We start from the raw sequence: 13,766 nt of genomic DNA on the forward strand, positions 1-13,766 counted from the left end.
CTCATCCTTTAAAGTGAAACTTTTAACTTTTAATTCGTTGTCATTCACTTCCATGATAAGAGATATTTGACTCCCAAGTCTTCTAATGGAAGGAAAGGAGAACTCAAGTCTTTCAAAATATCAAATAAACCAGTAAGGATTCTTATTAACATTTCAAAAAAGTTTTAAAACCCACATTTATCCTTTTGGACTACAGTTGCTTTGTTTTTGGGCTCTGACCCTGTCACGCCCCGAGCCTACACCCTGGGCGGGACCGGCACCCGGAGACCATTTCTGGACCCAAGCGAACCCTTGGCCTAGCTTTCTTAATTCAGCGGAAACCTAACTCAACAGAATAACTCAATACCATGCAAAGACATAAAACAACTTAACTGATAAAATCTGGCCTAAAAAGGCAACTCGAGTCTCAAAATAGAATATTTACATATATATATACATAGATGAGAGACTCAAAACTAACTGACTGACTGTCTAGGAAGCCTCTAAAATACTGAGATGGATGTTGGGACAGACCCCGCAACATCCTACTAAAACAAAACTAAAAGAACAGAACAACCGAGTCCTCTGGAAAGCAATGAGGCTCACCACTGACTCTGGAGTGCTCAACTGGATCAACGGTGTGCTGGATGCTGATCCTGGGTACCTGCGTCTGCACCATAACAAGATGCAGGCTAACTGGCATCAGTACATGGAATGTACGAGTATGCGAGCTGAACCGCTAAACAACAACTTAAGCTTGAAAGGGATAGAAAAGAGAACGTACCTTGGCTCTGTTCAACTCATGAATAACTGAACTCAATATAAAGCAATAAGACACATGCAATATATATAAAGCTTACAAAACTATTTAAAACATGACGTCAAAATCATATTTATAATATCATGAAAATACCATGCTTCCTCTCAAAGTCGACTTGTGCAATGCATGAATGAAGTCCCATACCCCCATCCACACTAAGCAGAACTTATCGAGGAACCAAGCTCTTTCTAATGCTGTGGGAGTTTCTCTAACCGATAACCACCACTATGAAACAAAGTGGTGATACAACGTTTTACCTCACGTTGCCCAAGGACCATCTTATACCTTGCCGTGATATAGGACCTTACTTTTGCTTAGTAGATCCGCTAGCTTAACTTTCGTGGTCATCTAAAAAGTATGACCCAAGAAATCCCATGTTGGCTACATGGTTCTATGGGGGCTGTGAGTTCTTTGAACGCTCCCCCAATTCGGTGCTCAAGACTACTCCCAAAAATACTTTAGCTCATAAGTGTTTTAAACACATCTTTCTTTAGTTGAGATAATTACTCAAAACTTAGCCCAAAGGCACTTGAAAACTCTTTCTAAAAAGAACAAATCAAAACCATATTTTTAATATGATCATTGATGACTCGGGATATTCATACTGCTTAATCATTGATGGTATATCTAGAGGCCATACTGTTTAAACATTGATGACATACTCGATTTGTCATACTAATCATGTTTTAGAAACTCTTTTGCAAAACTCATCTTTTCTTTTAAAAGAGATAGTGCTCAAACTGTTCAAAACACTTTTGGAAATCTCAGTTTCCTCTCAACTTAAATGTGAAAATACTTATAAACTTCTTTGGGAAATACTAGTTCCCTAATTATTTTTGAGAAATGAACTCAACTCTTGACTCTTGACTTAACTGAAAACTCTTGACTTAACTTGAAACTCTATACTTAACTTGAAACTTGAGCCTTAAAATGAAGTTAAAACGTTCGATAAAGACTCTTGGAAAACCTTAAAGACTTGCTTTGACTCCCTTCTTGAACTTCTAGACTCAACTCTTAACTTCACTTGACTTGGAAACTAACTCTCCTTGAATTGGAATTATGAAATTCAAGGTTTTGATCATGTTAGGAATGACTTTTAGGTGTTTAGAAATAACTTAGAGTAGTTAGAATTGAAAGGGAGTGAAGGTGCACTTTAAATGAACTCAAACAAGGCAACTGACGACAAACTAGGTGGGGCAGGTGACCCTGGCGCTATGGGTGGCGCGGGGCGCCAGCCCCTAAACTTCAAAGGTGGGTTTGGGGCGCTCTGGCAGGCGCATCGCACCAGGCCCCTAACCCAGAAATTTCAGCAAGTTTATTTTCTCGTTCTCACCTTATTTCGCCTAAAATCGAATGGTTTCTTCCCCAAAACACTTAGAATCATTAAAACCCTCCATATACCATAGATTCAACTCAAAAACACCACTGGAAACATACACCAAACCAACAAGAAACTTCAACAACACAACCACAAACTTCAACCAACACAACCACAAACTTCAACAAGAACAACCACAAGAATTCAACAACACAACCAATCTTTTCTCAATAATAAAACGATTTTTGGCGTGTGGGGGAAAGAATCATCCCAACACTATGAACTCACATACCTTGATAGGGATCATCCCCGACGATATCCACTACGATCTAGACGAAATCTTGCTTGATCTTCTCTTTCTCCTCTTCTTCTCCTCTTCTTCTCTTCTCCTTCTCTTCTTCACTCAAAACCCTCACTCTCACTCTTTTAAAATGGGACAAAATGATCTAAAAATCAGTCCAACACCAATATATAACCAAAAGAAATAGCTAGGGAAAAGACCAAAATGCCCTTAAAATTTCCGGACGGATTCCCTGCCAACTGCCCAACTTTCAAAGGGCATAACTCGCTCATACGAACTCGGAATCGAGCAAACTCGGTGGCATTGAAAAGATCATTCCACAAGCTTTGCAAACAAAACTGGAACTACTCCTAACTCATCCTGATCTAGGAGTTATGACTGCTCAAAGTTGGCCCAAAACTCACTGATTTCCATAAGCCAAATTTCCAAAACTTTAAAATTCTTTCCAAAAATGAAAATTTCCAATTCTAAGCCTCTTCAATTATTTCACATTGCCGGATGTTACAGACCCATTCTGGTTGTTATTACAGACACATAGTATTAGCAACATCAAAGTTATTAATACATGTATAAGTTATTGCCTTGAATATATTAATCTAAAGAGAAAATACATAACTACCCCATTAAACTAAGACCTGTTTTTTAAAAAGACACTTGAACTTTGCGGGGGTCCTATTACCCCCTTAAATAATTTTGAAGTGTTATAAATATCCCACTTTTTAGCCGCCCTCAATTGCAAAAAAGAAAGTGCAATCACGCACCAATTATTATCTGCCACGTGTTAAGTTTTAATTTTTAATCTTTATTTTCATTTTTGTTTTTTCTTATTTTATTAGCTTCATTTTTTTTTTCTTTTTTTTTCTCTTTCTTCATCACTCTTCTTCGTCGCTGTAGCCCTCCATATAGCCAGCCGCCATCACTGCAAGTCCTTGACTTGGCCACCATCGCCGCCAATCCTACGGAGTAGCCTTCATCACACCATTATTATAATATCATACCCACCATTAATATCATCAAATCATTATTAGATCAAAATAAAATTACTAATAAATTATAAATTGAAAATTAATAATCACCTTCAATCTACCATCTTCTTTCCAATATTAAAACAATTATGCAGCGGAACTCCATTACGATGGAGGTAATGAAATACTATAAGCTCTAGAATCAATGCTAAAGAACTACATATTTTTTATAAAAAAAACAACATTTTCAAAGGAGGTTCACAATTATTATTATTTTTGAAAAAAATAAGGGACAAAAGAAGAAAAGGGAACAAAGAGAAGCAAGAAGAGAAGGAAAAATAAATGAGTGAAGTAAATGGGTCTTCTAAGTTGAAGAAGATAGAAAAGAGGTAGTTGATTCTTTTGAGTTTTGGGGAAGAAGATAGCAAAAAAAAAAAGGGAAAATGCATAAGTACCCCCCAACCTATGCCCGAAATCTCAGAGACACACCTAACCTTTACTAAGGTCCTATTACCCCCCCAAACTTATTTTATATATAATTTTCTACCCCTTTTCGGCCTACGTGGCACTATCTTGTGGGCACAGCGCGTGTTGACAATTTTTTCAATGATAGTGCCACATAGGCCGAAAAGGGGTAGAAAATTATATATAAAATAAGTTCGGGGGAGTAATAGGACCTTATTAAAGGTTAGGTGTGTCTCAGGGATTTTGGGCATAGGTTGGGGGTACTTATGCATTTTCCCAAAAAAAATAAAGAATGGAGAAAGTACAATAAAATAAAAGAAAAAAAATAACATTTCTAATTAAATAAATATATATTTACGTTTTGACTTAGCTCACTTGCTATCAAAGAGTGAATTACACTCTACATGCCACATAGGCAAGTAATGGACAATAAATTCATTCTACATAAGAAGAGGGGGGTAATAGGACCCCCGCAAAGTTCAGGTGCCTTTTTAAAAAACAGGTCTTAGTTTAATGGGGTAATTATGCATTTTCTCTAATCTAAATAATGAATAAGCAATAATCTAAGCATAACCAACTTGACTAATACATATACCTTCTTCTGTACTATTTTTATACCGTACCCTGCCAAATGACTCTTCATTTTCATAACCCCAAATAGTTAATTAGTATACATGCCATTCTTTATATTAATTTCTTCATATTAATGCATATCATTAAAAAGATAGCGCGAAGTGTGATGTTCAAGTGAGTTTGGGATCTTAATTTTATTTGTTGTCTGCATGCTTCAACTGCACAAAAATCGTTAGAAGAACTCGTAAGAATTGTGCCTTGGTATTCAAATCTTGACATTTGGTGGGATTACTCTATCACTCTATAAATAAAGGATCAATAAGTTCCTTTACTTCAACATATTTAATCAGAGAAAAAAAAATTACATCCTCAACTTTGTTTAAAAATCAAACTCTCTCCTTAACTTTGAATAATAGATCATAGATGAACGATTAGTCTTGGTGGATGATATAGAAGAAAATAAGCAGCACACAAGTTTTATCCCAAGTGTAGTAATACTGGCTAAAATTTAAATATAACTTAAATAATAGGATAAAAATTGTCTATGGAGAGGCCCAAATGGATCAACTCAATAATTATCTTTACATATTTTCAAGAGTAAATTTTAGGTTTAACAAACATAAAAATCATATTTGTATGTTATAATAGTTTGCATAATTGCGCACCATAGCAAACTTTATGTTTGCTATGGCTATTAATCTGTATATTTCGGTGTACATATACATAAAAATCTGTATTTGTATATTTCGGTATACTTATACATAAAAACCTGCCATGTCTTGATCTGTATATTTCGGTAATCTGTAAATTGATCTATATACAAACTAAAACATAGTAATTGTATATAAACAAAATTACTGCAAATATACATAAAGAGATTATACAAACATGTCTTGTTATGTATAATTACGGAAAATATACAAACAAATTGAATTTTTATAAACAAATTAAAAAAAATAGTAATTGTATATAAACAAAATTACTACATATATACATAAAGAGATTATACAGACATGTCTTGTTATGTATAACTTTGACACAAATACAAACAACAAATTATATACAAACAAATGATATACTAATATATATAATTAATTTTTATACAACACATAATTGTATAAAGGGAATTCGTATATGCTAATATGCCTTCTGAATGGGTCCCGCCAGATGGCAAAAAAATGAAATGTTTACTGCAAATTACAAATAAAATAAACTGTGGCTATAGCATTTAATATTTTAATTAAATATTTGCTATTTCATACAATTTTTCCTATTTTCAAGAAAACATATGTATTTCTTACAATATGGTAACAACTAATTGAAACACTTAAAAACAAATCACTGCAATTTACATGGAGGGATCTTTTCCAAACCCCATTAAAGCATGTGTTAAAAGCATTGAAGTTCTACGAGATACCTCAGTCATACATCCAGCAAGTGGTACCTTCACTGTCTCCCTATTCCGTAAAGGTTTCTTATCCTAGCTGCAAACATTGTTTGCAAAACATTCAAAAAAAACAGGAATTAATTAAACAACCAAATATGATATTATTATACATATAAAATATATTTGGCAAGATGAGTGAGGCTTGGTCAGTTAGTGAAACACCTCCACCTCTAACCAATTATATTGGTCGAGGCTTCAAGTCATGTTGTAGCAAAGAGGGAGTACAGCTTAGCAAGCCTCATTCGTTAACAATGAGGGAGAACACAGCTTAGCAAGAATTTCTCCTTTTGCCAAAAATGAAACATCTTTTGGCAAAATTGTGTCATTCGACAAGAACACAGATATAGCTAAAAGTGGCATTAAGCAACCTTGAATTTGTACTACTTTAGGATTAAGTTTATCAAACATGTGAAGTTGCACAGAATTTGAACATACTTAAAGAAGTAAACTATGGCGAACAAAGTGTTACTTGCCTCTTACATTTACACAAACTGAAAATAACGTTAGGATGTCATGGCGAGAAACCAAGAGAAATGCTTAACATTTTCCTTGTTGAACTACAAATTCAACAAGTATTCTTGATGTGAAATATATACTACCAGTCTTCATGATGAACAACCTTTCCTCCTTCCGTGTACAACTTGATTAGTGATATTATATGAATGTCTTTCCCCAAGAACTTGTAATATTGTTTGTTTTCAATTAAAATCTGAAGCCATCAACCTTAATGTCAAAGTTCTAAAGCAGAGAATAAACAAAGTGAAAAGAAGATGCAAGAGGATGGATGTATCTTAAACCTCTTTATTTCCAGGAGAAATTTCTTTTTGTGTGATGTTGTACTCCACGATTCTAGACTCACTGAACACCTGAAATGTACAAAAAGTAACAGTTTGAAATTATTCATACACAACAATCCCAAGCCTAAAGGAAGACATAATATAGTAATAAATTGATTAACTTTAAGAAGAAAGGGTTGGCTAAGAACTTTTGACGTAAACCATAGTAGTTACAATCTCTCAACATACAACGGAGATTATGCTGGGAACCTTAGATATTTTCGTGATGTATTTCTTTACAAGAAATGAGTTATGATATCCATATTTTAGAAGCAAAACTGATTTTAAAACTGCATCACGCTATGCGATTTTCCAAATGGTTCTTGCCTATATCTTTTTTTTTTCCTTTCCACAATGAAGTGTATCAATCTAGCATAGTAGGAGACTAGTATGAAATAGGAGACTTAGCAAGAAGTAAATTATTTAGACCTTCCCCAGCGAATAAAATGACGATTTGATCTGCTTTACCCTGCAATCAACAGTAAAATTCATAATCAGCCTTACTAATATATATGAATGGAAGTAGAATTGAAAGGAACAAGCTAATTACTAGACGCGTGGAAGGAAGACAACAAAAAGCAAGCATTACTCTGAATTTTTACTTAGAACCTCTCAATTCAATCCCACAACTGGGGTCTCAGGAGAGTAGTGTGTACATAGTAGACTTTACCTGTACCTTGGGAGGTAAAGAGGTTGTTTCTGATAGACCCTTGGCTCAAGTAAAGCATTATAAAGCAGTTTGGGAAAAACAAAACAACGGGAGTGAAGAAGTCGAGACATAATACTAAAGAAAGCATGACAAAGCCATTTATGACTGAAATTAGTTTCTTGTTTGCTCCTCATTTCTAATATAACAAGAATGTTCAGGTCCCATTTCTCTTGTAAACTTGAGCATCAGTTAAGCATAAAAGGGTCGAGTTACTTAGTGCTTGACAAATTCTGCTGCCGACGGCACTTGTCAAAGTGCAACAGTTTCTCTACTACTAAACAAGGCTACTATAAGATAGACAAGTTAAATACCCCTCTGCACGCACAAGGGGATCTTCAAATGTTGCATTTGGAGCATAAATCTCAAAATCTTGTGCCTTGGCTCGAGATGAATATCTGAAATTTATTTGCAGAAAGCTTGTCATGAGCATGATCCTTCAAGTACCCTTCGCTTTCTTCATCCTTCATTCCTAATACACAATTCCCAAAAATAATTGAGAAATACACCACAGATTAACAAAATTAAACTTTTTAACAAGAAATACCTTTGGTAGATTAAGTGTTTACTTGTGCACAGTCAAAGTTGAAGGGTGTAGATGTCAGCTGAAACCAAATTAAAATACATATTTATGCACTATGCCTTTTACTTATGATACTTAGAAGGCAACTAGAACTCAATATTTACTCTACATTTTTTTTTTTTTAGCATTATGAATTTATTACCAAAGTTACGAAGGATTCAATAATGTATGTTTTTTCAGTGATGTCAATTTCTACTTAATTGTTGTTTACACCATCGAATTTGAATCAATTAGCAGCATCAACCTTGGAAGAAATCAGCAAAATAAACTTATTACCTCTTAATATTAGCTGCTTGTGTAAATGAAGTTTTCATTGACTGTGGATATTAGTTAAACTCAAAAATAAAACAATCTATCAAACTCTGTGCAATTGTAAATTTCATGGGGTGCCCTTTTTCGTCACTACCTAATGATGGGTTTAAACGATACGATACTATAGAACTTAAGTAACAATCAATACAAACATTGTATTTAGACTAACAATATAATACAACGTAACAACCATCCAAACAAGATGTTAATAAAATGTTTCAAGTTTACAAGCCTTTTTTAGCAGGTGAAAACAAAATAGGAAGAAGATAATAATGAAAGATGGAAATGAACATACCTTCAATACTCTTCGGAATCTCCTCCAGTAATTTGAAGTTGAAGCTCATAATTTCCCAAGTTCTCTTGCTCTTCTTGAATTCTCTTAGCACTATTCTCTACAGAAGAGCTGCAATCATCTATTTTGATCAATTTTAGTGTCATTATATCTCCAATACTCTCCGGAATCTCCTCCAGTTTATACAACCCATAAAGTATTAGTTGCTCAAGCATCGGAAAATTATCACTACCAGCTTCCCACCTTTCCAGATCTGCTTCTTCACCAATTAATAGATATTTTAATTTGCGAAACACAATATCTTCATCTACTTTCCAATTTGTTCCAGAAAATGCACACTCCCCTTTCATCACCTCAAGATTGGGTAAATTAGCCAGCAAATTTACAACTTCCCATGGTATATAAGTACCATATAATATCAATTTCTTGATATTAGGACTTAATTTCTTGATTTTACAAGACAAAATATCTCCAGAGAAAATGTTCAGGTCAATGCTCTGCAGATTTATGAGTAGCATCTCCAGATCCTCTAGAAGAATTAGAGAATCAAGAATTGCAGGCCAGTCAAGATGATAAGAATTATCTATGATGTTTAGCTTTTTTAGATTGGGAGTTCTTCCTATGATTTCCACAACAAAAGGAGAGTTATAGAGAAAAAGATTTTTCAAGTTATTGAGAAACAAAGGATTTTCTGCCTCAAGAGGATTAGATATACATAGTGGCCAGCTGATATCCAAATGTCTTAGCTCTGACAATCTCCAGATATCTACTGGCTGCTCCCCCACTATGATGTTGATACCCTTATTTCTTCGAAGAATTATGGTCTGTAGATTTCTCAATTTGTCTAGTGAAAGACCTTCCTCAATTCTTGCAGCAACATATCTCAAATGTACAAGCTCAGGTATTACACTAGAGAAATCTAACAAAACTGTTAATACGTCCAACACCTTAAGCAACTTGAACTCTGAAAAAATGGAACAAATCCCTCCTGGAATATTGGGGTACTGAAAATATTGCATTGAAATAAAGGTGCGAGCTATACCATTGATATGCATTGGAGGATAAACTTGCTTCTCTTCAAGTATAGACAGAAGGATCACTCGACGTTGATCATCTATGGCTACGAGAACATTCCCATTCACAACATTTTCAGTATGAGTTTCACCTAGGCATAGTTGGCGAAGAAGATCATGAATTTTGAAAGTTTTCATCCTTCCATTAGCCGTTAATGTATCAATCAAAATTAGACTTCTATCAATTAGCTCTTGTAGATATTCCTCTGCCACCACTTCTAACCTTTTATTGTTTCTTGCCTTTACGAATTGCTCAGCAATCCATAGCCTAATCAACTCGGAAACATTGATTTCTCTGTCTTCCGGAAAACCTCCAATGTAGAGAAAACAAGCCCTCAAATATTGGGGCAAGTAGTTGTAGCTCAAAGAAAGAATTGATTGGCATCGTTCGGATACTGTACCAAAGAATGAGTTCAGATTTTCCTCAACCTTCTTCCAATTGTCATGCGTTAACTCCATTTTTACAAGAAGTCCAGCAACTACAACAATTGAGAGAGGTAATCCTTGACATTGTCGTACAATATGCTTCCCTATTTCTACAAGTAAAGGAGGACATGGATCGTTTTTGAATAATTTTTCGGTGAATAGATTCCAACTATCATTTAGACTTAGAAAAGACTTCCTATGAGGCGGAAAATCAGGACAACTGACATAATCAGCAACATACTTGAGCCGAGTGGTTAATAGAATTCGGCTTCTATTGTCATCATTTGGAAATGTTCTTTGCATTTGGTCCCAAGTCGTTGTACTCCAAATATCATCTATGACAATTAGAAATCTCCTACCCTTCAGGCCTCTATACACAATCTCCATTAGTTGATCATCGCTTGTTACTTGCTTGCTTCCAGTAATTGAAGAGACAAGTTCAAGAAGCATTTGTCTCTGATTGAATTCTTGGGAGATAGTGACCCATGCATGTTTATCAAATCGAGAACGAATGTATGAATCATCATAAACTTTTCTGGCAAGAGTTGTCTTACCTATACCGCCCATACCAAAAATTGGTATGACAGTTAACTTCTTCGTTTGGGCAGTGAGGCGATCAAGTAAGGTGTTAAAGTCATCCTCCATCCCAACAATAGTATTTTCCTCAATTGTACTTTTTTCTAGTGAGGAGGAAATTCTTGCTAATTCTGCAGATTTGCTTCCATGCTTGTTAAACTCGATCAGCATCACCTCTTTGTTGAGAAAATAAACTTGTTCTTCCACTTTCAACAGTTCTTCATGAAAGGATCTACACGCCTTTTGCCGTTTGTCCTCGCGATCTGCTAGAATGATGTTTCTTAGAGTTGAATCAACTCTATCTTCTGCTTTGTATACTACATTTCTGATCTTCTTTTCTATAATCTTGAAATTGAAAATTGATAAATTAATTAATATTAAATTTTTTTATTTAAGATCAGTAAGATTTAGATAACCATAGTAATGAATTACATACCTTAAGAGTTTCAATATCCTTTGTGGTAGTATCGTCAAGGAAAACTTGCAGAGCAGAAAGATTTTGATAGAGAGATTCGACATGTTGTTGTGTACAGCATCGACAAACCAAAGAGTGATTAGGTTTCAGGAGTTGTTCCAATGTATACATAAGTGAAGAAAGAGCAGCATAAGCCATTTCTAAAGGATTTAATCTACCTGCTTCAGTAGCTTTGTTTTGTGCAAATGATTAACTCTTTTCTTTAACCTTTTGCACACTGAAGAGGATAAGAAATGTGTGCTTTAGAATGGTCCATATATACCTGACCTTCAATTTTTTAAAAAAAAATTATTTTTATATAAAACCAATCTAGCCAGTAGCCCATCCTTTATATAAAAATCACAACAATAATTTAGTAATCCGGTAGGTCGTTTCTAGATTTAACGATATTCAAAAAAGGAATTAGTGTATGATTTAGAGAAGTTGTGGTTGTGATTGCGGTTGTGCTTGTTGATTTCTTTTTTCAATTATTCGTAGTTGTTCTTTAGAAATTTAGAATAAAATATAATTTAATATTAAATAAAAAATTCAAAAAATTAAGATTTTATATTACATGAAATTATATAGGATGATTATTCGGAAAAAAAGTAAGAAAAGATTTATATTATGGAATAAGAAAACAAAAATGAAATAGAAATAATAATATATAATATAATATTAATGAGAGAGCAGAAGATTCTTTTTTAGAGAGTAAAATGGAGAATTGAGTTGGAGTTGATTGTCTGAAAATGGAGAGTAAAATAGAGTGTAGGGTTGGAGATGCCCTTATATAACTAATACTTACTCTACTCCTAATTGCCTGTCCACTTATAAATTGATACACCTATTAAGAAATTAATAATTGATATAGTGAGTTTATCATTATACATCTATTAATTATGAAGTGAATTAATTAAAAACTTAAGATTTTCACAGAGTTCTACATTTTTCAAACTAATAAATTGAGGGTATAATAGAGAAAAATATTTTGTCTTTTCTTGATTTGTCAAAATGGACAAGTAGTTACGGAAAGTAAAAAGGGAAAAGTAGACCAGTAATTAGAGATAGAGGGAGTACATTTAATTCAATATTATAGAGTGTATAACTAATACAGACACATAGTATTAGTAATATCAAAGTTATCAATTTATATCTATAGGCATAATACATAAATGTGCCCTTTAACTTGGTTTCATTTTACGTTTATGTCCCCAACTTTGGATATGTACAAGTAAACACTTAAATTTATATAAAGTAGAACAAGTAAACACACGAGTCCTACAAGGCACAATACATGTAGGACACCACGTAGGACAAAAAATGACATGTAGGATGCCATGTAGGACATGTGTGTATATTTGTTAAATTTTATACAAGTAGTGTCTACTTGTGCACACCCAAAGTTGAAGGGCATAAATGTGATTTGAAGCCAGGTTAAAGGGCATATTTATGTATTATGTCATATCTATATCTATATTACCTTAAAAACATGAATTCCTAACTTGAATGTTAAATTACTATAATATCCCTAACTTAGGTAGTGACTTTTTCGGTGAGTGTTGTGACTTTTATGATAAGTTGTGACTTTTTCAAAGGGTTGTGACTTCTCGGAAAGGTCATGACTTTTCAGATAAGACACAAAAAACACTTGTTCATACTACCCTTTGTTGACTATAAATAGAAGGGTTCCTCTCATTTTTCAACCACAATTTTTTAAATAATCTAAGCATGACCAACTTTACTAATACATATATCTTATTCGGTACTATTTTTATACCGTACCATGCCAAGCGACTCTTCATTCTCATAATCCCAAAAAGTTAATTATTATCCTTTCCCTTCTTTATATTAATTTCTTCATATTAATGCCTATTATTAAAAATAATAGTGCAAAATGTGTTTGCTCTGTCTGCATGCTTCAACTGCACAAAAATCGTGAGAAGAACTCATAAGAATTGTGCCTTGCCATTCAATTCTTGACATTTGACGAGATGACTCTATCACTCTATAAATGGAGGATCAACAAGTGACTTTACTTCAACATATTTAATCAGAGTGAAAAAAAAATTACATCCTCAAACACTTATAAACAGTGCACTGCAATTTACATGGAGGGATCTTTTCCAAACCCCACAAGTGCATCTGTGAAAAGCATCGAAGCTCTACGAGATACCTCCATCACACGACCATTCCGTAAAGGTTTCTTATCCCAGCTGCAAAAATTGTTCGAATACCACTCAAAAATAGGAATAAACTATACGACTAAACATTATATTATATATAGAGAATATATTTGGGAAGACGAGAGAGACTTGCTCAGTTGATGAAACACCTCCACGTCTAACCAATTATATTGGTCGAGGGTTCAAGTCATGTTGTAAGCAAATAAGGGGGAGTACAGCTTAGCAAGCCTCATTCGTTTTGCCAAAAAGAAACATCTTTTGCAAAAGTATGTCATGTGACTGTTGACACCCAATTTTGGACCTCCACATTGTATATTAATCATTGAGCTTCTTCAATTTCAAACGATTTAAAATAATTAGTTTTATAAAATTTCAAAAATAATAATATAGTTTTCAAGTTATTTTAAATAAGTTGTATCATTTTTATAATTTTTAAATAATTTATGTGTTTTTATAT

At 33.8% G+C, this 13,766-nt stretch overlaps 1 protein-coding gene and 1 pseudogene across 1 annotated transcript; both read right to left on the bottom strand.

Moving 5' to 3' along the window:
• Window positions 1-5,619: 5,619 nt before the first annotated feature.
• On the bottom strand, window positions 5,620-7,867 carry LOC125851727 (uncharacterized; annotated as a pseudogene).
• A 735-nt stretch (window positions 7,868-8,602) lies between these two features.
• Window positions 8,603-11,326, bottom strand: LOC125851729 (putative late blight resistance protein homolog R1A-10). The gene is made up of 2 exons (XM_049531478.1): window positions 11,109-11,326; window positions 8,603-11,017 (listed from the first exon to the last, which is right to left on the bottom strand). Exons 1-2 carry the CDS (start codon window positions 11,283-11,285, stop codon window positions 8,603-8,605), a joined length of 2,592 nt encoding a protein of 863 aa, XP_049387435.1. The 5' UTR covers window positions 11,286-11,326.
• Between the last annotated feature and the right edge of the window lie 2,440 nt (window positions 11,327-13,766).

The sequence above is a fragment of the Solanum stenotomum genome, unplaced genomic scaffold (assembly GCF_019186545.1).
Source record: "Solanum stenotomum isolate F172 unplaced genomic scaffold, ASM1918654v1 scaffold29099, whole genome shotgun sequence".
Classification (NCBI taxonomy): Eukaryota; Viridiplantae; Streptophyta; class Magnoliopsida; order Solanales; family Solanaceae; genus Solanum; species Solanum stenotomum.

What these genes read in the sequence shown, in the direction of transcription:
- LOC125851729 (XM_049531478.1), bottom strand. Translation starts at nt 11,285, where the DNA reads ATGGCTTATGCTGCTCTTTCTTCACTTATGTATACATTGGAACAACTC. An exon ending in AGGATATTGAAACTCTTAAG is followed by an intron (nt 11,018 to 11,108) that starts GTATGTAATTCA and finishes TTCAATTTCAAG; the next exon opens with ATTATAGAAAAGAAGATCAG.